General features: G+C 42.2%; 1 protein-coding gene and 1 long non-coding RNA gene across 5 annotated transcripts in view; one reads left to right on the top strand and one right to left on the bottom strand.

Annotated features, from left to right (window-relative positions):
• The window catches only part of LOC307224082, a 95,771-nt gene that overhangs the window by 64,286 nt on the left and 5,705 nt on the right, over nucleotides 1-25,780 (bottom strand). Inside the window, exon 2 of the long non-coding RNA XR_013842410.1 lies at nucleotides 18,618-18,741. This is a non-coding gene — a long non-coding RNA (uncharacterized lncRNA). The remainder of the gene's footprint in view (nucleotides 1-18,617; nucleotides 18,742-25,780) is intronic.
• Nucleotides 1-25,780, top strand: part of LOC307224076 (uncharacterized protein) — a 132,754-nt gene that overhangs the window by 36,588 nt on the left and 70,386 nt on the right. For 2 of the 4 annotated variants that reach the window (XR_013842403.1, XR_013842404.1), the window contains exon 2: nucleotides 17,328-17,411. The exons of 1 other annotated variant lie outside the window; for it this stretch is intronic. Coding sequence is in view for 1 of the 3 variants with exons in the window: in XM_079990567.1 (XP_079846693.1) it covers nucleotides 397-540; nucleotides 17,328-17,411 (228 nt within the window). In the remaining 2 variants the exon portion in view is untranslated. Of the gene's footprint in view, nucleotides 1-396; nucleotides 541-17,327; nucleotides 17,412-25,780 lie in introns of all 4 variants that reach the window. One more of the 4 variants, XM_079990567.1, reaches the window with a different exon arrangement.

Here is a 25,780-nt window from a genome sequence, read left to right on the forward strand (position 1 = left end):
AGGGGGGAAACTCTCTTTGGAAATTATTGGGGGCTGAGAAGAGAGGAAACTGTGGGCAACAAAACCCATCCTCCACTCCACATTGTTAATTTCCCTGGAAGCGAAACAGCTGTTGAGGTGTTGCTGCCTCAAGTTCAGCCCTTTGATGATGATGGTGATGGAAGGTCTGATCTTCAATAAACTTGACAATCAAGAATTTGTTTTGTCTAATGCTCAGGTGCAAGCTAGAGGGTATATCTGTGTCCTTAATTGCAATGTTCTTTTAAATTTTAAACATATTGACAAACGTAAAATGGTACAAACACACACACACACACACACACACACGGAAGTATAATTGTTATTGAGGCAATGCAAAGAAAAAAAGTTGGAACAATCTCTTTGTGTACATTATAGGTCAAGGTGAAATCCAGAAGACAGGGGGGAAAGCTAAAAGCAGCATCTCAGGAGTCAAAGAGCATCCATTGATGAGACAATGGAGCAGAGCCCATCTGACAATCCTTCCTGTCTCTACCTCTGAATGTGCCCAGATCTATACTGGTGAAAAAGTATTAACTCTCCCTTTCACCATGCCAGGGTCAAGACGGTGGCAGAGCTTCAAGCTCCGGTGGGGGTGGGGTGGAAAGCGGGCATGGGCGTGGCTGGCATGCATCCCGGGGACGTGATGTGTGTTCTGGGGGGCGTGGCATGCCACCTGCAGGGGCGTGGCATGCGTCCTGGGGGTGTGGCGCCCAGCGCATGGGGGGGCAGCCGCGATGGCACCCAACCAGGATTGCGCTCCCCCGCACTCCTCTTCCTCCGCCAGTGATGGTAATCTGCACTTTAAAACCCCTTAAAGACAGAGATAATGGTGCTTACACACTGTCTAGTATGGCCCACAGTGTGGTTTAATGCCACAAAGTTGGCTAAACACAATCTGGATTTATCTTACAAAAATGGGTGTTTAAATCCCTTTGATGGTGTTGCAAGGCTTTGCTTTACAACACAACAGACAGTTGTAATTAATTAATTACAGTGGAATCCAGCAGCGTTTTCTGAAGGAAAAAATTCTACAGCGCAAAGATTGCATCTTCTAAGCACTCAAACGCTGATATCTTGCTGCTGTGGAAATGCAATTTCCTTTCAGTAAGTGAGTCAATTATAAAAGTGAATACAGTGTGTAATATAATGTTCTGCTATTTTAAATAATGTACTGTTTGTTTTATTTGACTTCTGTAGTCTTAAAGCCAATTTTTAAAGTCTGAGCTGCCTTGAGTACAGTTTATGTAGAATGAGGGGGGGATATACATAATTGGTAGTAATAGTTGTAGTAATCATAATAATATGGTTGTCATAATAATATGGTTGTCATGATCATGTGATGGATAATGCCTATGGCATCAACAGTAATTATTTTATTTATAAGAGTATTTCTAAACCACCAACTCATTAAAAAAAATATAATGGCAATCTACAATAAAAACCCTAAAGCATCTTATAAAATTCAGAAGAAATGACCAACAGTGAATCAAATGAGTTCTGTAAAAATGCTTGGTGAAATGTTTTCAGTAGGTGATGAAATATCAGAATTGTGCATGCCTGCCTGATTTCAATGTGAACAGTGTTCAAGAAGTATTGGTGCCACTAAAGGTCTTAGCACAGAAACCCAAAGTATCTGAAATCACTGTACTGTAGTTCATTGAAGAGAGTTACCTCCAGATTGTTGAAGTGATCCGGCTGTTGTGTAAGGGGCATGGAGGTCCTTCAGGTAATGTGATTCTAGGCTATTTAGAGATTTATACATTAACAGCAGTACCTTGAAGCTAGCAGAGCTATCTGCACCAGCATAATATACTGAGAGAGAATTGTCCCAGCCAAAAGCTGGGCCACAGCCTTTTTTCGCCAGCTGCAATTTCTAAAGCAGCCTCAAGGGCAGCTCCACATACAGCACATTGCAGCAGCCCAGTCTAAAGTTTACCAAGATCTGCGCCAACAAGGACACTTGTGCCTTCAGTGACAAGGATGGATAGAAGAGTAGTAACCTAATTCTCCTCTCATGGCCGTGCCATTTTCTGAGGATTTGTAATTTATTTATATTCTTCTTGCCTCAATCTGCAGTTTTGGATTCCCATGAGCTGAGGCTGATGGAAGTTGTAGTCCAAAATACCAGCAGGGCATGAGGTCAGCAAAAGATGATCTAGATAAGCCCCGTGAGAAAACGCTGGGACAATGATTTACTTTAATTTAATTTATTGCCCACCCTTCACCCGAAGGTCCCAGAGTGAGTTACAATTTAAAACACAACATCGAAAATAGTTTCCAAGAATTTGCAACCACAAAAATAAAGCAGCAATGGCAGCTGCTGGGTGAAGAACAACCCCATCGCTTTCCTTATTATACTCCTTTTGGGGATGTATATAGTTCCACCATAGCCTAGTCCATGGGTAGGCAAACTAAGGCCAACTGCCTTCTAAATCCAGCCTGCAGATAGTCCAGGAATCAGCGTGTTTTTACATGAGTAGAATGTGTCCTTTCATTTAAAATGCATCTCTGGGTTATTTGTGGGGCATAGGAATTCGTTCACCCCCCCCCCAAGTATAGTCCGGCCCCCCACAAGGTCTGAGGGACAGTGGACCAGCCCCCTGCTGAAAAAGTTTGCTGACCCCTGGCCTAATCTCTTTGTGCATGTCTTGCCTGAGTATGAAATGTATGTGCTAAATTTACAATGTCCAGTGAGTAGAATAAAGCGAGTCTGATTCAAATTAGTCTAGATTGGTTCTGGGTCTCTTTCTACCAGCCATGCAGGAAATCAGGTTTCTGTTTCTGCCACTTGCTCAGCCCAGCAACTGGAGCTGAGGTCAATCTAGGGCCGCTTGTGTGTGGGAGGAGTGGAAGAAGGGATCACTCTGGCACGGCTTGTTAATCTCCTATTTGGATGTTGAAAGGGCTGTTGATTCCAATGTCATGTTGTCCTCCACAGAGGAACGCAAGTGAAAAATGTTAGGTCGGAATGAAAATATTCCAACTGGATTTTTGCAAGGAAGATTCGTGATCAGCAGGACTCTGAAATCCCTGCTCGCGGATTCTTCCTCAGTGACATAATTCACGGGTGCCCATGAAGCCTGCCAAGCCCAGAAATCTGTCAGCAACACCCAGACTCTGCCATTGGCCCCTGTACTCACCATCATGGCTCATCTCTTCAAACAGCTGTTTCCTTTCTACTCTGGTATTTTTGGAAACTTGCTTCTTGTCCCTCTCCCTCCCCAGCACGATGTAAAAGTTGAAAACTTAGTAAATAAAACGTACATCCTACTGGGAAGTCAAATCCCATCGCAGACGGACAGATTTGCTTAACCCATAAAATCGTTCTTGAAAAACTATTATTTTGGCTGGTTCTAAAATGTAGCAAAGTTTGGCTTTTCTTGGCCTTGCCCAGCCTGCTTGCTTAGGGGGTATTCACTCTCCCCTCAGCACGCATATGCAGTTCCCATTACCATTAAGAGGGATTTAAATTTACACACAGACATCTAAAAGAGACTTGACCACTTATTTTTAATGTCCCAATGCCAACTAAAGCAAAGACCTCTTGCTTTCTCTCAAATCTCTGCACTACTAATTGAGAACAATGCTTATGCAAGACTTCCTTGGGGAGCTTGGGGCCTGTGGTTATACCTAGGCTGAAATTCAAATAAGAATCACAGCTGCTTAGAGAGGAGTTTTGGATGTCTTCAGTTGAGCTACAGGGAACTGCTTCTGGAAAATTCCAGCCCCCTTGAAGGGCTTGACATTTAACAGATAAACAGAGCTGAGTACTTCCTGCCCCCACCCCCAACTCATTGGTCTTTGAAGTCAAAATGATATCTCTTAAAATAATAAACAGTTGGACTCAAAAATAGACATAGTCATTCCCTGAAGACAGGATGCATTTCTTTTTTTGAGAAACGTAAGCGTTTCTCCGACTTCCCAGAAAAAAGATAAGAATATCTGTTTTCAGAGCACAAGCCAATGTAGCGAGTATTGCGTCCAATTCTGGGCACATCGTTTTAAGGAGGATATTAGCAAATTGGAAAGGGTTCAGAGGACGGTAACAAAGGCAGTGGTATGGAGAACATTTCCTTTGAGGAAATGTTGAAGGAAGTGGGTATGCTTAGCCTGGAGAAGACTGAGGTGGGGACACACACACACACACACACACACACACACACTTGTACTCTGCAAATACCTGAAGGGCAGTCATATAGAAGAAGGCAAATATTTATTCACTGCTGCCTCAGAGGGCAGGACTAGATTGAATGGGTTTAAGTTACAGGAGGGTAGATTTTAGTGGAATGTTAAGAGACCTTTCTCGATTATGAGAGCAGTTTAACAATGCAACAATGGAAGTGACCTGCCCTACAATCGTCCCCTCCAGTTTGGCTTTCAGCTGCCAGCCTGAGCATCACTGGGAGCTGTCCAGGGTTCCGCCATGACCTTAATATCTGCCTACCCCTGAACTCTTGTCTGCTTAGTCTTTGGCCACCATGTGCCGTGAACACCGTTTGAAGTAGAACACAACATTGTGCCAGTGTAAAGGGAGGGAGGTTGACCAAGTATAAAGGGGTGGGGAAGGGGGTGGTGTGTGTGTGTGTGTGTGTGTGTGTGTGTGTGTGTGTGAACAACATGAGCAGTGGTGGCCGGCCCTAGTTGACCTAAAATAATATCAATATCTATATCTACAGACAGTAGTCAACTAAATCATTCTATCAGTGCAAAGATTACCCAAAGGAATTTTCCTCCTCCCTCTTGCCCCATGCCTACCCCAGAACAGATTTTGTGCATATACAATGGGAAGAGGGTAAATTCCACAAGCATAAGTGCAATACATAACTTCAAAATCTGGTCAGAATCCTGCTGAGGCAAGTACCATCCTTTGTTTATCTTAATTTATTAGCCTCTATGATTCCTATATTGGAAAAGAGGGTTGGAAATATATTTAAATAAATAAAGCAAGCTGGTTTACTGCATAAAAATTAACCATATGAAATTAGATGAATTACTGCTTCTGTTTCCGATGAAAAATACACATCTCTCTCCACCCCTAATACTGGATTTGCTATATTTAAATCCAAAGAAAATATTTGTGTATCTATATCCCATGGTACATGCACCAACCCCAATTTTTTTATGGTAAATGTGCAGGTGAACTAAGGAAGAGGAGAATGCAAGGAATTGACAAAGAAGGAGTTTTCTTTGCCACATTGTGAGTTGTCTACTCCTTGTAGAAAAGAGGTCTGAAGGAGGAGAGAGTTTTAAAAAAGGGGGGAAAGAACCCAAAGTGTCTGACTTGTTGCTGGTTGGCTATATAGTGCTCTATTTGTATTGGCAGGGAGCTCTGAGTGGCTGAAAGGTGGTCATTAACACCCTGACACAAAGTGCTGACAGGGTGATTATAAGATTAACACCCCGTGTTATATTAACAGTGTCAAAACCTCCCTCTTACCTTTCAGTAAAAAATAACAGTATGAAAGGAAACATTAAAAAGAACAGCTTTTATTTTAAAAAATGAGCATTAAAAAAAAGTAGGGACATGTGGTAAAGAACAGGCCTCTCTGTGTGGCACACAGAACCACCTGACAGGCCTTCTCCCACTTTCTGGGAGTACCAAAGTGCTTACAGTGGTACCTCGGTTAAGAACAGCCTTGTTTACGAACTATTCAGTTTATGAACTCCGCAAAACCGGAAGTAGTGTCCCGGTTTGCAAACTTTACCTTGGTCTAAGAACAGGATCTGAACGGTGGAAGGGCACCGGCGGCAGGAGGCCTCATTAGGGAAAGCACACCTCAGGTTAAGAACAGTTTCAGTTTAAGAACAGACTTCCGGAACTGATTAAGTTCATAAACCGAGGTACCACTGTATAGCACTCTGATTGCCACATGGCTGAGGAGAGAGGGAGCCATCAGTGAAGTAGAGGAAAAGAAATGGCCAGGAATGGTCAGACACAGTTAGGCCAGGACCTTGTCTGTGGCATTTTACTTCTGGGTGTGTGGGCTCCTTTTTTTACTTGATAATATGAGTGTGTTTGTGTGTGTACATGTTTCCCACTATTTCATCTTAAACTTTTATATTCATCTCCGACCTGCATTCTGAAGTGGAATATAACCATGGACCCTCCAGGCAAGGAGAAGAAGATTACTTCCAAGTGACCAGTTTATTGAGCATTCCTCCCGATTGGTTTGCACACAAACTTTGCAGGGAGGTTATATGAAGTTGGCTGTTTATTGAGCATCTATTGTTTATTCGTGGAGAGGTTTTACAATGCTGCATCAAGCAATTGTTATCCCACATTTTCCACTGCATTTCCCCATTACTTTTCTTACTGCAAAAGTCTGATTTTGGAGGGGGGAGAGCAGGTTTGTCGTGCAACCTGAATTTGGCAGTAGTCAGCTGAATCCTACCTGAAAATAGTGAGTCTGATAGTACCCACAAGAATTTATATTATATTATAGTGGTACCTCGGGTTAAGTACTTAATTCGTTCCGGAGGTCTGTTCTTAACCTGAAACTGTTCTTAACCTGAAGCACCACTTTAGCTAATGGGGCCTCCTGCTGCCACTGTGCCGCCGCTGCACGATTTCTGTTCTCATCCTGAAGCAAAGTTCTTAACCCGAGGTAATATTTCTGGATTAGCAGAGTTTGTAACCTGAAGCATATGTAACCCGAAGCATATGTAACCCGAGGTACCACTGTATATGTGAGACAGGACTTACCCTATTGTCTCTCACCACAACTATTTACCTCAGTTTGTCATATGTTCTTTTTGCAGTAGTTAGTTCAGGTATAGAGATCTGCCCTAAATCTTCCACTGTGAAGACAGATGGAAATAATTCATTCCCTGCAATCTCCTTATCCTCCAATGCATCCCTTTGACTTACTTGTCATCCAAGATTCCAACTGCCCCTGTTGCCAGTATCCTACCACTAATTTACCATATTTGCAGATATATTTGTGTGTGCGCGCTGGTCTTTAAGTTTTTTGCAATGTGCTCCTCAAATTCTTTTTCACCATCCCACATTGTCTGCTTTTATTTATTTTGGCCAAGTTGGTGTTCCTTTTTGTTCTCCTCATTAGACAAGGCCTTCAAAAATTTTATGGAACTCTTCATGCCTCTAATCTCTTCTTTGACTCTGCTTGTTAACCAAACCAGCATCATCTTGGCCCTTAGGATACATTTCCTGATCTCCAGCTGAACTTCTATTCTAAAATTGTGTTTCTAAACAACTCTGAAGCATTTTGGAGTGATTTGACCCTCTTCACTCATCAACTTCCTTTTTGCCATTTTTGGGAAAGTTTCCTCTCCCCAACCTTCTTGTTTTTGCTTCCCCACACGCCCGCTTCTATAGTATCAAAGGAATAACAGACACCTTTTTCAACCATGGGTTTAATGTTTGGATTCTGCCTTTGGGCAGAGGATTTGGACTAGCAACTTTTGGGTCCTTTCCATATCTATGATTCTGTTATTTCCTCTTGTTTTTCAAAACAGCTTATTAAATGTTTCTTTAGAAAGTCTGGAAAACACGCCACAGCTTGAGGGCTAATTTGCACATCCCTTTCCTCAAGCAACTCTTTGCAAATGATGGCACAGGGTGCTATGATTGCTCTTAAGTCTACCAGCAGCAATTGCTCAAAAATATCCAGTTCCTGTAAAAACAGCTATAGGTTAAAAACCTTCAGAGCAATGAAAAGAGTCATTTTAGGCCTGTGGTTTTTGGCATTGAACTGCTGTGAATGTATAAGCCGTATAAATGTTAGCTTTCTAAATAAACATAACCTCTGGTTTCATGGAAGCAGAAAATAAAGTTGAAACTTGTTCTTTTTGCAAAACAATGTCTCTCAAAAGGAGAATATATCTCAACAAGTTATAAAAAAAATATTCTGCCCAATCTGTATCTTCAGCTAATGATTTAGTCTTTCAGTTGTGAAAGAGTGGGTAGAGGTTTGGGCTTGTTTGTGCTTGAAACAGGTTTTTTAGATGTCCCTGACACCAAATCATGGGTAGTAAACTGGTGATGGAGAGGGTTAGGGAGGATCAACCAAAAGCAGTCAACCCTAACCCTTATAATGCTCAATGGATGGTTTTGATTTCAAGGTAGCTGATCATGAAGGAATCTTGCCACCCCACAGGGCAACAGGCCATTCTAAAGTGTTACAACGCATTGCTTTAATTTTACTGGAAGTGGGACTGCGAGTGGCCGCTGAGACCATATTACACTGGTCCTGAAAGATCTACATTGGCTTCCAGTATGTTTCCAAGCACAATTCAAAGTGTTGGTGCTGACCTTTAAAGCCCTAAATGGCCTTGGCTTCCATCGTTCAGCCAGGACACAGTGACGGAATATCATGCTCTGGCACCAGGGGTGGAGAACAGGTGGGGGCAGGGCTGGTGCATGGTCTGGGGGCGTGGCGCCCCGCGCGGGCGGGGGGCAGCCACGATGGCACCCCACTGGGATCGCGCTGCCGGGAGCAGTATGCTCCCCTCACACCCCTCTTCCTCTGCCAGTGCCTGGACACCAAAGTGAGGTTACAGGGAACCAAGCAGAGGGCCTTCTTGGTAGTGGCACCCGCCCTGTGGAACGCCCTCCCAGCAGATGTCAAAGAAATAAACAACTATCTGACATTTAGAAGACATCTGAAGGCAGCCCTGTTTAGGGAAGTTTTTAATTTTGAAGTTTTATTATGTTTTTAGTCCTCTGTTGGGAGCCACCCAGAGTGGCTGGGGAAACTCGCACAGATGGGTGGGGTATAAATAATAAAATTATATTATTATACCTAAATGTCCAGGTAGAAAAACTGTTTCACATGTAACAATTCTCTGTCTCAGGCTTTGCTATTTTATGTATTTATTTATAAATAATTGTGATACTGCATTTCATTTAAAATATTTACAAGGTAGGTCACTAAGAAAACAAATGTGGTGGTGATGGTTAATTTTTTAATAATAATAAATAAAATAATAAAATTTTATTTATATCCTGCCCTCCCCAGCCGAAGCCAGGCTCAGAGTTGTACCGCACTTTTCACTTCCGTAAAGAGGTTGCTTAAAATGGCTCTCACTTTTAAAATACAAATGAATAATAAACAAACAAAAAAAAGCAGTACCACAATCAATATATTAATCAGCAATTGAAGCTTGTTTATAATTACCATCAGAACACAAATAAAGGGGAAGATAATCTAACCTCTTAGGGCAGGGAGTGTCATATATGGGAAGCCACCGCAGAAAAAGCTTTCTTACATGTTTCTATCACCATCCAAAATACGCTCATAAAGCCCACCATTTGTGAAGATCAAAATAATGCTTATTTTATCATGGCAGTTTACCACCCCCACCCCCGCCCAAGTAAACAATTGCAAAATTGTCATTATTCAAGGGATTCCATTGCCATTTGGGGGCAGAGGTATGAAATCTGAATCAGGGTCACTTGCACTTCATTAGGTAAAGGTAAAGGTACCCCTGCCCGTACGGGCCAGTCTTGACAGACTCTGGGGTTGTGCGCCCATCTCACTTAAGAGGCCAGGGGCCAGCGCTGTCCGGAGACACTTCCGGGTCACGTGGCCAGCGTGACATCGCTGCTCTGGCGAGCCAGAGCCGCACACGGAAACGCCGTTTACCTTCCCGCTGGTAAGCGGTCCCTATTTATCTACTTGCACCCGGAGGTGCTTTCGAACTGCTAGGTTGGCAGGCGCTGGGACCGAGCAGCGGGAGCGCACCCCGCCGCAGGGATTCGAACCGCCGACCTTTCGATCGGCAAGCCCTAGGCGCTGAGGCTTTAACCCACAGCGCCACCTGCGTCCCTGCACTTCATTAGATACATGTATAAACCAAGAGCATTCTTTGATAAACAGATACTACTGAGATCCATGGGAATGTGGAAAAGTCCTCCAATGTGCATCCATATCAGACCTGCATTTTATCATATCCAGTGCTATTTTTCTAGAAAAAGAGGTGCCGGAACTCACCACGAATGCCTGTGTTGTTCTCTTACAATGCCAATGGTGCCTACCTGAGAGGTACCGGAACTGAGTTCTGGAAAAATCCCTGATTATCTCTCATGTTCTTAAGTCTTCTATGCTATACTTTTAGCATGTATGATGCAGCCACATGTAAAGAACAGAAAACTTTGTGAATTGTCCTAAAATGAAGAAAAGGAATAAACCTCTAGGGTAGTTCCCCACATTCCATTTCCATCAAGATCTAGCACTTCTGCCATCATGTATCATAGCAGAAGCATGACAGTTAGCAAGCAAAGATACTATATTTTGACTTAGGCATCCTCTACTTGGCTATGTCCAGCACAGCATACACATGAATGTGGATATGTCTTTGATGATGGGCACTAACAGACTGAAAGGCTTCAAGGTATGTTGATCCCAGTTATTTATTAAATGGCAACACTCTTCATTCTCCAATTGCTTTTACTTTACTTTTGTCAGATGAGTGTACTTCTGACCAACCTTAGTGCTACCAGAAAACACCCTCTCCAGTGCAACTGCCAACAGAGAAGAGGGGGTGGGAAATCTTACTCTTTCATTTTTCTTCCTTTGCAAGGCCAAACATGCTGTCTTTGGAAAGGTTTCAATCCTGCTTTAATTCGTTTTTTTTAAAAAAAGTGAAACAAAAATCACCATTTACATCGTTGACAGCTGGCAGGTTTTATGTGTTCTTACTATTCCTGCCAAGTATTTTTTTTTTTAAAAAAATTAGGTTTTCATTCAGCTCTGTCACGGATCCTTGGAGCACTGGAAGTGTCAGAGTCTGATCACACTGCAATGACATACAGTACCTTCAGGCATGAAGGTATTATGCTAATAGATTGGTGTAAAGGAAGTCTCCTTTTTACTTCAAAAACGGTATTTTAAAAATAGTACAAATAAAACAAGAGAAATATACCAGGAGGATGAGGGGTTCCATTTCTACCCTTCACCCATCAAGTGCCAGAATATTTTGGTTAATCATGTAATTATGTCCTAGCATGCTTAAGAAAAGACATAAAAAGGTTAAATGATCTAGTGCTTCCCTTAGGTGTCTGTAGTCTCTTAAATAATTGTCAAGTAGTATTAAGAGGAAGGATTTGCTTGTGGTTAAGGCGGCATTCTTGCATCTAGGAAATCAAGCTTCAGTCACTGTTTCTGCCCTAGACTTACACTTAAGACTCTGGGCAAATATTTGATCTCTCTTTATTTTAAAGAGTTTGCCTCTTTAAAAATGAATATAACATGAATCTGTTTATTACATGCATTCAGGGAAATTGTTGAAAAGATAGGTGTTCAGTACAGGAAATGGGGCAAGACCCAAGCACCTGCAGTTTGCCAATGTACTTGCAATTGCACGCATGGCACCTGGCATTTCATGATGGCATTGCTGAGTACACAGTCACAATTCTCTAGAGTGTATTTAGAGTGTAACTAGAGTTCTAACTCTAACAAATCTAACAAATTCTAACTAGAGTGTAGTTAGAAGCTGCCCTCTAACTTTCTGGGGACCTGCACTTTGTCATGGCTTGTCATGGACTGGTTGGATGCAGAGGAATGGTGGAGGGAACCACCAAGGAAAGAAGGCTCAGAGCCAGGGGATTGGTGGTGGGATGATGATGAGTGGTCAGAGGGAGAAGAGAATGAAGACTGGGCAGAGGAGGTGTTGGAAGCTGAGGAGATAACAGGGCTTCCTGAGCTGGGAGAGCCTGTGGCAGAGAGAAGTCCACAATCAGAAGCTGAAGCTGAAGCTGAAGCTGAAGCAGCAGAGTGGGAGGAGGGAGCCAAGAGGCAGCGATGAGTCAGGCTGGTGAAGAGTCACAGGTGTCTCCACCTCCTGCTGCAACAAACTCCCCTCCTTGCCTTGTTTCCCAGAACCAGAAGAGGTATGAAAAGAGTAGAGGAGAGGTTGGCTGCATGTAGAATCAGTCTCCAATTTCTTGGAAAAAGACCTGGAGAGGAGACCTAGACTGTTTACTGCCAGCTCACTCTTTGACAAGTCTTCAACATGGAGCTGAGCAGAGGGTTCAGGTGACTTGCTGTTGTGTGCCTCTGTATCCAAGCCACACCAACGTGGAAAGCTAGAGCATACAGTTGTGTAGAGAGCAGATACTTATAGTCAGATCCAGCCCAAGAGATTTTGGTTCCTGAGGCAAAGGAGAAGATCGTGCCTTCTCCTGCCATTCCATGAGTGGTTTGGCAGCTGAGTCTTACTTCAACACTGGCAATGGGATAGCATCCTCAAGTGCACCCAAGGGCAGCAGGCTAGTTTAGGGAGCATATGATGGGCTGTGGCACACACACCACTGGTTTCCAACAGACAGAAATGGCTGGAGGAATAGCTGGAGGGGCTTCTCCTGCTGCTCTCCATCATGTGCTGCCCCCGTCATTTGCTCCCAAGGCAGTTGCCTCACTCTGGTTATTGGTAGGGCTAGCCCTACTTACAGTCAAACAAAAGAAGAAATCCTAGCTTGCAACAACATGGAACTTCATTCAAATGAGATCTAAGCCAAGGGGCAGAACATTAAAATCCTAGTGTTAAATCCACAATAAAGCATGATCAACAAAAGCAACAGTAAATGGATCAGCACAGAAAAGCCAGAGGTGAACTATTTCCCAAAGGCCACCTTAAAAGGGCAACTTTTTCATTTAGTTCTGAAAACTAAAAAGGACGCATACTCATAGCTGTCAACTTTTCCCTTTTCTTGCAAGGAATCCTATTCAGAATAAGGGAATTTCCCTTAAAAAAAGGGAAACGTTGACAGCTATGTGCATACTGACCTCTCTCCTTAGAGAACCTCAGAACAACTGTGAAAGAGACCTCACATCTACAGATAATCTACCAGTGTCATACTTCCCCCAAAATCATCCTCACAACAACCCTCTGAGGCAGATTAGGCTGAGGCACTAGGTAACCTCACTAAGGTTACCTAGTGAGCCACATGGTTGAGTGTGGGTTTTTGAACCCTGGTCTCCCAGGTCCTACTCCAGCACTCTAACCACTGCAGGCTTCCAACAGGGTACTCTGTCCTGATCTCAGGAAACAGGGTTAACTCGTTTCAGGAGATCTGCTCTTAGACTCCACTTAAACTTCCCCTTGCATTTCTCCAACTTTTGTGATGCAGTTTCCCAACCAATACACGTGCTCCAAAATGCCTATATTAGTGAAAGTAACACTTGACTACATTACATTAGGGAAAAGTTCCTGCAAAAATGAAAAGAAAAGCATCTTGGGCAAGGGCTGCATATAAACTGCATGCATTAGGACAGGGGTTGGCAAGGCTTACCAGGCATGGGCCAGATCACTCCCACGAAGATCCTCCATGGGCTGGACCAGTGCAGTGTGACACCGGAAATAGTGTCTGCGCATGTCTGCTGCACTGGAAATCGCTTCTGCATATGCCCAGGTACTGAAAATCGCACCTGCGCAGAAGCCATTTCTGGCATCTGGGCATGTGCAGAAGCAATTTCCGGAGCCGTGGAAGAGAGTCCCTGCGCCACGCTGCGCCGGTTTAGCACAGAGAGCAGGGACTTGCCTAGCAGGCGGCTCAGTTCGGGGGTGGCTCATGGGCTGGTTAAACAGCCTCCGTGGGCTGTTTCCGGCCCATGGGTCGCAGGTTGGGGACCCCTGCGTTAGGAGAATGAGACCTCAAAGGCATGCAAATTGTCATGCAGACCTTTAAGATAAAATTATGCAAACTGATGGGGAAACGGGGCAAAGTAAATCACGAGAAAGTGAAACTTGCAGATTTGTCCACCCCTAGGCAAGAGAAGGTCTGCTGGAGGGAAGGACTTTCCCAGACAGCATATCTGCTGCAGCTGTTTGTCTGCTTCACATGGCAGTCTAGAGCAATTACTATCCAGATTACCAACCAGTTGTTAACTGTCTGGCTATTTGAGGTGTGAGCAGCGCACCTCCAAATAGCCATGGCAGAACATCCCAGGAATAAATGAAAGAGAAAGACAAAGAAGGGTAGCTTATGCCTCATTTTCCCCTGGTGTAGGTGTGTGCGCACTTGCAGCCCCTAGTGTGATACAAGCACACTTCATGGCTCTCTGCACAGTTTTCCCTTCCTCTTTCCATTATAGGCACTGCCTCATATGGCCCTCGAGGTCTGTGCGAACTGCTAGTCAAGCCACAATTCCTTAAAAGGACCTGAGCAATTGACTGTATTAATGAAACAATTAAATTGTGCTCCTTCTATCGTGTCACAATCTAATCCAGGCTCTGCTCTGCTTCGCAAAGGATGATACAGAAAATTCTGGGAACTGCATGAAGTCTAATCGCTTTGGGCACTTCTCTCCCCCCCCCGCCCCCATGAACGCAATAGTAAAAAAGAAAAAGGAAAGAAAGAATTGGGCCCCATACCCCAGCCCAATGAATCAAAAGAAATTAAATCAGCAGACAAATGCTTAAACCCCCTAAGGGCTTTCAACCTCTTTCAGTTTTTGCAGTTGTTTATACTAGAATGCTCCCCCCCCCTTTATAAAAAGAAAAAGAAAACCCTGTGATACAACTCCAATCCATAAGAACAGTATTTCTATAATTTCCAGAGGCAATTGGGAAAGTTACAGCAGATTTTAGAGCTGAAGGCTCAGTTCATTCAGGAACAATGCCAGATCATTATTCTTGGCTTTCTAAAGTTTGAAAATAGCTTAGGGGCATGAGATGTTATGCACTGCTTGCAATATATTGCAAAGAAATACCTATCTTGTCAATCAAATGATGTTTGTGTAGCTCAACTGAGTTTTGTTTTTGTTAGCTGCTCTTTAAAAAAAGCAGAGTTTGAAGATCGGCTGCCCCTTATCATCAGCAATGAGACTAACTCCGGGTTGCAACACACAGACCACAAGGATGACACATCTTGGCACTGATGCACAGAGGCCCATAGGCACAGTCTTCTCTTACCAAATGCAGTCATCATGGCATGTGTGTCTCCTGGAGCTATTTAACTTATTAAGCCAACAACTACTTAAAATGGCAGGTTGCTCTTGGAAAAAATCAACTTGCTGATTTCTGTCTGTACAAGATCCCATTTGATGCACATAAATTCTGAGAAAATCTATGCCTAGAGCAACAATCCATCTCTGGGAGACTAGAAGAAGTGTTCTGAAGCATTCCTTGGAAATCATCTTTATTCACAATCGGCAAATGCAACAGGTACAAATCATTTGGGATCTGCTAAGGTGTGAGGGCAAGGATGTTGACTGATGGTGACCAATCCTTGACAGCAGTTGGCAACAGCACTGCTATTTCTGCATTAGTAGTGTCTCGACTTTCACTTATTGAAATATGGCAATCCTAGGCAACATAGGATGAAAATCCTCACTGTATGACCCCAGTGCACTCTTAGATGACTGCCCAATTCAGATGTTTGCAGTCATGATAGAGTCCAGGATACAGGAACCTCTTATCCTGATGAACAACTTCCCTGGGAGTCAGGCTGGCCAGAAGAAAAAGGCCTTGTGTAGCTGCTTATAATAAGTGACTAGCTTCTCATGAGCCAAGCCCCAGTAGAGAAGGCCAACTATAAAGTTCACAAGGTACCAGCTACTTAGCTAGAAAGATCCACTGTGCATAGCCCGCTTCCATGCACTGATAATGACAACTTTCCTGTACCAGATTCCTTCACTTCACAAGGCAAGCACCTAATCCTTTAAAGCTTCTGACTATAGTGATAAGTGGTAAGTAATTCCATTATACTGACACGGTGAAAGCATAGGATTTGAATGTGCTTATACCTCTCCATCAGGTCAAGCCACTAAGATTAGTAAATGGGAAAGATCATTGATGCCATGACTTGTCATTCAAAGGAATTGCTGGTGAACTTTAGAAGTGTCATCTGCAGGTCATATTTGAAATTTATTATTTTTTTTAAAAAAATATTACTTAGATGAACAACTTGAACCAATAAGAAGGGACCAAGACAGTGGCTTTTCTTGCACATTCTCTGTCCATAAAATCTTACTCTAGTATAAATGTTTTCTTTGTTGGTTGGGTTCATTCTACATGGGGCCCCCCCAGTCTGGTGTTTTATTGTTTGTGTATTCTTGACACAATAAAAAGTTCATTAGTTGTGGATTATTTTGCTTTAGTTATGTGACACTAAATGCTGATGTCCAGAAGGGCTCTACCATGAGAAAAGTGGGACAAAAATAAACTAGAATTATATTTGTGTTATAAAGGTTTTGGGGATTTCAGCAGGAGATTACAGGATATGCCCTCCATGGAAATGAAGCTGTGAGACCTCATGTCTGCCCAATAGCACCACGAACACAAACAATCATGAATACACAATAAAAAAGGATGACTATGAATGTCTGATCTTTCTGGCAACAACCAGTGGAAAGAACCACCACCTTCTTCACTGTACATAGTGCATATTTGGGAGAAGAAAGAATAGGCAGAAAGAGAATGCAAAAACGGATCTGGAAGCTAGGAACTGTACTCAGAGTAACACAAATTAACTCTTCACCACAAACTAAGAAGGAAACACATCTTTCAGTTACTTCTCATACTTATGGCCATGGATTTCACACCTACAATGCAACGGGGGCTGGGACTATGGAGGTGTTGGGAGGCAATATTTCTGAAATGTAGGTAGCAGGTTTTGCCTTCGTCTTTATTTTTCACCCCACCAAATCCAAACAAATTCAAGCAACATAGGAACCAACTGAGGCATAGTTTACTGCACTAGCATGGCATCTCTATAGGGAGGAGGCATGTGGGTGGAGGTATTGGTATACCAGTGAAGTGACCAAGTCTTAATGCATTTGAGAATGCAGTAAATTACATTTTAAGAACATTGGTACGGTAGCAGTATTGTTTATGCAAGCCTTTAGTATGTCCTAGTTATGCCTTAACATCTTGTGCTGATTAAAAGCAGGAATCCACATGAAAACTTGAAATAATCAGTGAAAAGGAAATGGGAATAATAGGAGCTGTTTCCTTTCTTTGCATTTTATGTTCCTGCTCTGATATGAGTATCTAGCAGTCCCTTGTAGCTTTGCAAGAGCCATCTCAACTGTATGTTTTTTTTAAATCTAGGTTTAGCCTTAATGTTGCAAGGATATCTCTCATGCCCCCATCACTTTGATGACTGAGCAAATTTTGGCACAGAATCTCCTGGCATGACAAAGCCTTCCTAGCTCTGTTAGGATTCTTGTATGCACAGTATGCAATTCTCAAACGGAATGGCTCTTATTTTTGTTACATTTTATGTAGGCCAGATCACTGAAGTGTTTCAGTTGCCAAGATCTGTGTCCTGAGAAATAATTGCGTGGGCTGTTGCAAATTTCCTCCTCCTTTTTTTAATAAAAAAAATTGTACTGATGTTTCAGATATAAAGAGCAAAAACAGAAAAAAAGGAAGAAGGCAGCTCCCTCCACAACTTTTTGTCAGGGATCACATTTCTCATCCCAGAGGTATATTTTCCTCTTCCATTTACTGAGCTCCAATTTTTGAAATTTTATTAAACTATCAATTTTGGGTACAACAAGGCAATTCTCCTGAGGAGTGTATGAGATAATTTGAACATGGAGGAAAGTGCCTAAACAAACATATTCTAGAAACAGAGGCAGACTCTTCTTCATCCACTTTCAGTCTACCACCACCACCAGCAAGCTTTGCCTATTTTCCTGCTGCTCTGGAGGCCCTGCTCCCTTCATTTGATTGCTTAACTACAGCAAATTTTCTTTATCTGCCTTAGAAGGTTGCCTCCATGCTTTGCTTTCTAACTTTCTTTACAAATATACTTACTTAAAAATAAAGCTAAGAGTCCAGGCCCTCTGCTGGCTTGGGGCCCACTACATGTGTACCCCACTGTACCCCACAGTCAATGTCTTTGACTACAACTCCCATCATCCCTGACTATAAGCAATGTTCGTTGGGACTAATGGGAATGGGAATTCATTAACATCTGGAGTTCCACAGCTTCCTCATCCCCTGAATATAGAGAACAAAACTTATGAGAATGAGATGGATATTCAAGAGCTGAGCTAAAATGGCCTTCCTTGTTCTGCTACTCATTTTGGGTGGTGGAGGAACAGGAGAGGTGGCCATTTTGGAAGCTACCAAATATTGGAGGAGGAAACTACTGCCATTAATATTTTGGGGGAGGGCATTTACCCTTTCTCTCTCACACACACAGCTTGAAAATAAATCAGGGAGAATTCATTGGTGTGATCAGCAGCTAGACACCCTTATTTTTTCCTTTAAAGACACTGGATGGCACTGTCCCAATGTCGCCTGGAAGCAAAATAACGCAGTTTGCAGCTGGCTGTCCCAAACAGCTCCCTCTCTCTCTTGATGTTTACAGACAGAAACAGTATTTCTGAACTATGGGGAAAGAATGAAGGTACTAAAAGCTAAATACTTCCTGTGAAACAGTTCAGCTGCTATTTTAAGAGACAAAATGCACTAGTCAACCCACTCATGGTAGTGAAAAATTTGATAATTCTCACTGAGATATCTGGAATTTATATGGTTAAAAGGATGTAATTTTGCTTTCATGAAATCCAGTGGTATTTATTACAACACATTTCCTTTTCCTGTGTTCATTCTGACCTAAAGGTTATTAGAAGTGGGGTCTACAGATTACATATTAAACATTATAAGTATGAAGCACATACCTTGTTAATTTCATTCAAGAATATGTTTCTGTCTCAACACGATTGATCATGGTTTTCTAACATCCTCTGAAGGTCTGCAAAGCATCAGCAAGCCCATGTTAGTTGACATTTAAATCCTTGGGAGCTATTCAAACAAAATAAAGGTTCTTCTATTAATAACTGTTTTATGTAGCTGAAATGGCTCACTGTAGAGGTTGTGATGACATCCATATCCCTACTCCCAACCTTTTTATTTTCCCTGATGCTTTCTCAATCAAGAACTGGTCTTGCTCTTATGAGCCCTTAGTATTTCTTAGCATCCTGTTAGTGTAGTTCTGTATTTCATAATAATGTAGATATTACCTAGCACTGAAGGAAGGCGAGTGATATGCATCTCATATACAGAATATAAGAAAGTGGATCCTATTTTTTCAATGTAGTGACAATTTCACTCTTGAGTCAGACACCACACTTATTGAAGATGTTTGGTTCCCCCCACCCCAGTCTTTTACGTCTGGTTGCATTTAGCAGTTGACCATCACAGTAACACTTGCTGGGTATTTTTAAAGTAATCATACATATATTTCTGATTGACACAGAAGAACAGCAGGTTGCCCTGTCCAGGTTATTGGACCATAGTGAATCAGGCTTTGGGGGTTGTATGTGTGTGTGTATACGTGTGTGTGTGTGTGTGTGTGTGTGTGTGTGTGTGTGTAGGGCAGGTGAGCAGTTCCTAACTTCACGGTCCATTTAAATCAGTAAACATAGTGCAACAGTTCAATGAAAGAATAAAAAATACCAGAAAGCAAAAACAAAATACCTAAATTAGGAACCTGTAACCCTCCAGATATTATTGGTCCTCAACTCTAGTAAACTCTGACTATTGATCACACTGGCAGGGACTGAAGGGAATTAAAACTCAACACCAGCTTGTCAATAGCCTTCTTAAATTGTTGTGCTCAGAACTGGACACAGTATTCTAGGTGTGGTCTGACCAACACGGAATAGAATGGTGCCTATCACCTCCCTTGATCTGGACACTATACAGTGATGCAGCCTAGAATAGCATTAGTATTTTTGCAGATACATCATGCTGTTGAGCTTGTGACCTACTAAGAACCCTTTTCACATGTACTACTGGCAAGCCAGGTGTCCCTCATCTTATATTTGTGCAGCTGGTTTCTGTTTAGGTCAGAGATGGGGACTCTGTGGCCCTCCAGTTGTTGTGTTGTCATCAGTCATGGATGCTTTAGTTGAAATTCTTGTGTTGCGGGGGGTTGGACTAGATGGCCTCAGGATCCCTTCAAAACTCTACAATTCAATGTTTCTATAATCCTTTGGCAGGAGGAGCTGCCATACTGAAAATTCATTTGGAAGCTATTCCAAGGCTGGTGATTAAAATAAAGAATATCCATTATGCCCTACATTACACTTTTTGTAAAAAATGGGCTAAAATAAGAGAGAGAGATTGCAACCTTACCATGAAGATAGCAGTCCTCAATGGATTGTCTTACTTCCTTTAACAAAGCCAGGTGGAAAGCTGAAGCCATCCCTGCCCTACACTCCTCTGTCTAGGCCAGAGAGATTTATATAACCCTCGTTCTGTCATGATTAGTCTCAGCTGGGTCAGCTTCTGCAGGCTTAAATTAACCCCATATGAACCAAAAAGAGGAACATACCTTTTGACAATCCATTCTTTAGCAATAAAAAGGATTTCCTCCAAGTGCTAATTATTGCTATGGCTGATTTTTTTTTTTGAGGGCCTAGACACACACACACACATTTCAGTGGGGCACTTTTGAATATAATTATTACAATATAATTATGGAATACAAAAGCTTATGCCATAATACATTTGCTGGTCTTTAAAATGCCACAAGACTCTTGTTTTTGCTGTAATTATTGCAATTTAGTATGTGAAAAGATATTTTTAAACAAAATTTACATTCAGAACAGTACTAGACAGTCATTGTTGTTGTTGCTTAGTTGTTTAGTCATGTCCGACTCTTCGTGACCCCATGGACCAGAGCACACCAGGCACTTCTGTCTTCCACTGCCTCCCGCAGTTTGGTCAAACTCATGCTGGTAGCTTCGCGAACACTATCCAACCATCTTGTCCTCTGTCGTCCCCTTCTCCTTGTGCCCTCCATCTTTCCCAACATCAGGGTCTTTTCCAGGGAGTCTTCTCTTCTCATGAGGTGGCCAAAGTATTGGAGCCTCAACTTCAGGATCTGTCCTTCCAGTGAGCACTCAGAGCTGATTTCCTTAAGAATGGAGAGGTTTGATCTTCTTGCAGTCCATGGGACTCTCAAGAGTCTCCTCCAGCACCATAATTCAAAAGCATCAATTCTTCAGCGATCAGCCTTCTTTATGGTCCAGCTTTCACTTCCATACATCACTACTGGGAAAACCATAGCTTTTACTATATGGACCTTTGTTGGCAAGGTGATGTCTCTACTTTTTAAGATGCTGTCTAAGTTTGTCATTGCTTTTCTCCCAAGAAGCAGGTGTCTTTTACTTTCATCAGTAGACAGTCATAGATAAAGGTAAAGGGACCCCTGATCATTAGGTCCAGTCGTGGCTGACTCTGGGGTTGCGGCGCTCATCTCGCTTTATTGGCTGAGGGAGCTGGCGTACAGCTTCTGGGTCATGTGGCCAGCATGACTAAGCCGCTTCTGGTGAACCAGAGCAGCGCACGGAAATGCCATTTACCTTCCCACCAGAGCGGTACCTATTTATCTACTTGCACTTTGACGTGCTTTCGAACTGCTAGGTTGGCAGGAGCAGGGACCAAGCAATGGGAACTCAACCTGTTGTGGGGATTCGAACCACTGACCTTCTGATCGGCAAGCCCTAGGCTCTGTGGTTTAACCCACAGTGCCACCTGTGACAGTCATAGATCAAGGAAATTCAAGTACTACTCTATCATTTTTAGTTTAGAAGGAAACCTAGTGTGGTATAGTGGTTAGAGCACTCAACCTTGGGTTTCCATATGTTGTTGGACTACAACTCTCATCATCCCTCATCACTGATCTTGCTAGCTAGGAATGATGGGAGTTGTAGTCCAACAACATTTGGGGAGCCAAGGTTGAGAAAGGCTGGGTTAGAGTGTCAAATGAGGACTTGGGAGACCAGGGTTCAAATTGCCACTTGATTATGACACTTGCTGGGTGACCATGAGCCATTCACTGCCCCTCAGCCTAACCAACCTCACACAGCTGTAATGGAGATAATATGAGGGAAGAAGTAAACCATGCACTCCACTTTGAGCTCATTGGAGAAAAAGGTAGTTCAGTTGGTTAGAATGTGGTGCTGATAAAATCATGGTTCCAAGTTCAATTTCCACATGGGACAGCTGCATATTCCTGCACTGCAGGGAGTTGATCCTCAGGGTCCCTTCGAAATCTACAATTCTATGAAATGCAATCAATCAATCAATCAATCAATCAATCATGTCTGTGCATTTGCAGCTGGGCAAAAACTGCACAATTATGGATACCATCATTTATAAAATTCACATCTCTTTATTGACTCTATTTTATTTGTCTATTATTTGCTGATTTAATTATTTTATTGTTTGAAGGCCACAACACTTGCAAGTACATACACTGCTGTGTGTGATATATTGCCATGAAGCATATCATGGTGTGGCATGGGATTTTGCAGAAGAAGAATAAAAATAGTTCACAGGTTTTAAAATTATAAAGTGATAGAATTTATCTTTGGCTTTGCAAGTTCCACGGAAGCATTAAAAGAAGTGGAGAAGACATATAACACGAATTAAAAGATGCTACCTTTAGCAAAAGAGCGAGAGCAAGAATGATTGACAGTAGGAGAGCGGAATGAAATGTTGGGCAGGGTTAGAATGAGTGACAGGTTGAGAGTGAGACAGATGAAAGTGAGATAATGAAGGCATATTAAAACAAGCACATCCGTTGAGAAAGAGAGTTCTGTATAGGAAATTAGAACTATGAGTATTCTGTATAAAATGACAACATGTTCTGTATGCTATATTTCTGGATTCTAAGGTATCAGATCCAGAATGGAATCCTGACAAAGGGACTTTACCCATTACTCTACACCATTTCCCCCATTAAAGTTGTCACTGCCAAGCTGCTGTTTGCCCCATATGTGAATGAAATTTTCAGGTATTATACAACTACCTGTATGATCTCTCTTCCACCCACCACCCAATAAATCTCAACTTCAGCATAGTAGGATTGTCTTTGCACTGTTCAATCAAACAAATGTTTACAATGCACTTGTTGGCAGTTATGGGGAATATATACAACATTAAGAAACACTGTAGAAAGCTAGCAGTTGACTGGACGGAATAGCTTCAATGGAATACCAAACCATTTAAAATGCCCCCAGCCACCCCCAAAGGCTACCTATTTCTTAGAATGTGTTGATTTTTTAAGATCTGAAATTCTATGGCACAGCTGGGATTTAATCAACCCTGTTGCACAAATCTCATGGCCTCATTTCTGTGCTGAAGTTTTTGTTGAGAAAGAAAAAGAAAAGAGAACGAGGGGAGCTATCTCAAAGGAACTAAAAGCAGTACTGGAGGTATCTTCCCCGCAGGCACCCGCTCCCCCCAAATAGGCCAGAATTTACTTTAGGTCAAAAGAAAACTGCTGATCTGGAAATAATAGTACATTCCGGAAAGGCCCAGCTGTCACCTCTCACCTCACAGCTGCTCTACATTATTGCAACAAGGAAACTAAACAAAACAAAAGCTCCAAAAGTATTATGGCAATGATTATTCCTGTGGCAATACTGCATTTCCATGGTATTTGTAATTAGTAATTTTCTTCAACAGAGTTATCAAGGATTAAACAATTACTTTGCATTGGCAGCTCATTGGTAAGCAGGAATGATGTTCATTTAGGCACCAGTAAATGCATCAGGGTCAATTTACCATCCCTATCCCAACCACTGTGGAGCCAGCCTACAGATGGAAGCCCAAACATGTGTAAGCTCCTGTATGAGGTATCTGGAACCCTGGAAAGTGGAAAAATCTGCAATCACACATGACACCAGTCTACCTGTTCCACAGATTCATCCATACTTAAATGAATGCCTGAAGATGGTTATTAGCATCCATGATCATATAAGCCTAGGACAATGGAATAGGAGGAAGTGAGGCCAGACATTTGACCCAGGACAGCCAGGAAATGGTCTGCAATGGACCAAAGGACTCCAGTATTCTGAAGGCCAGGCCTGTAAAGACAGGCAGCCCAGCTCAGGATGCTTGGGCTAACCTTCCACATCAAGTTGAAAGAAATAATAGCAGCCCCAGTTAGAGATACCCTGGAACTGAGAGGTAGTCAGGATGAAGACATTACAAATGGACATAAAGAACAGGCTGTAAGCTGTCTCTCTATACATGAATTTGAAGAACTTATAGACTTTAAACAAATAAACAAATATAAAAAGATATGACACAAGGGAGGAGGAGTTGGTCAGGGAATTGTTTCAATCTGCACATCTGCACAATCTGCACTACATATATTTTAGTTCAGTGCATTTTATAGTTTCAATGAGTATAAAAGGGGAGGGCTTTTGGGCTAGGGGAGGGATCCCACTGGCAGAAGATGGAGGCAACATTTGGGCCACCACATCTCCCAGAACAGTGTGCAAGATTGCACTGAAAGCTGCAGGAAGGAGTTAGCAAAGGTGACCTCTATCACATTCATCGACAGGATACAAAAGTAATAAATCAATCAATAATATATATATATATATATATATATATATATATATATACACACCGGTATATATAGGACATCCCTTCTATTCATCTTCTAAGCAAGGCCTGTTAGTATAAGATTTTATTCTGCAAATCCCTTTTTTCTTGTTATTAATCTTCAGCTTTTAGGAATTGGCTAACTTATAAATCTAAACAAGCAAACAAATCTACCCTTACCCTTGACATTCTAGGGGGCGGGAGGTGGGGAGGGGTAGGAAGCAGAGTAGTTGGGAGTTTTGTCCCTGTGGTTTTAACCAGCTTCACCTCTCTCACACACTGCATGCCAGCAGACAAATCCAGCAGGACTGAGCAGGTGCCATCTCTGAAATCTAGTAGGATTAGGTTTTACTTGTAGTTTAACAGGCATCGAGATATATTATCCCCTGAAACATTTCAATGTCAAGCTCTTAAAGATTTATCTAGCTTAAACAAATCATAGGGCGTTGCTAAGGGAGATACGGTAACAGAAGTGTTGTAACATTTCCGATGAAGGCATTGTTGACATGTCAGGTTTATACGGATGGCATTTGATGTGATTTCCTTTCATATGTTGCAGCAGAGCTTAGCCTTCCTTTCCAAACAAACTGTAAAGATACCTGTCAAACATTATAGAGAACCTTGGAAGTGAGAGTGCTTGGTGTTTGTGCTAGGTCAAAAACAGAGAATGAACATTTGGCTCCATATGCCCGAGGCAGCTTTTGTTGTTGTTGTAAGACATAGTAATTAAAATAAAGGGGGTTGTTTTATGATAGGATTTTGGAGCAGGGCTTTTCCTAATAACCTTGAATAATAAAAATGACTGTGTGCAGCTGATTGAGGAATTAAAACATACACTGGATCTGACCTGCCAAGATTATTCTCTGCAAACTCTAACATGTCCAGTATATTGACATTCGTGAAGGTCATGCTTTAAAAGAAAGGTGAACCTCAGATACAGTACATACTCATTGTGTACATATTAAAAGCACATACTGTAATACATTTCTTATATTCCGCAGCAAAGCTGAACCTTCTCCAAGACCTAGAGTGTCATATTTATTGCTTATCCCCAAGGATGGGGATTTAGCATTTGGATAGCTAATAGGAACAGAATGTTTTCATCTATGACTAATGCAATGGCTAAGTGCTGGATTCCAACTGGAACCCAGACCTATTGGGATAAAACAAATTGGGATATTAGGAAGATAACACTGGAACTTCTCTTAACCCTGTCAAAGTGGGAACACAGCCGTCTTTCCAGAGACGTTCTCCAGTGACAATTCAGAAGTAGTTGATAGTTCTCATTCAGTATATTAAACTCCCATTTGGGATTGTTTTTGTTTTAAGTATGCATGGACTGGGCTAGATATGAAAATCACTGGGAATGTGAATAATGACAACAACAGTAAAGGGAGCATATAGTATTATTCAATGTAGTGAGAAGCTGTCAAAA

The sequence above is a fragment of the Podarcis cretensis genome (assembly GCF_951804945.1).
Source record: "Podarcis cretensis genome assembly, chromosome: 9".
NCBI classification, from domain to species: domain Eukaryota; kingdom Metazoa; phylum Chordata; class Lepidosauria; order Squamata; family Lacertidae; genus Podarcis; species Podarcis cretensis.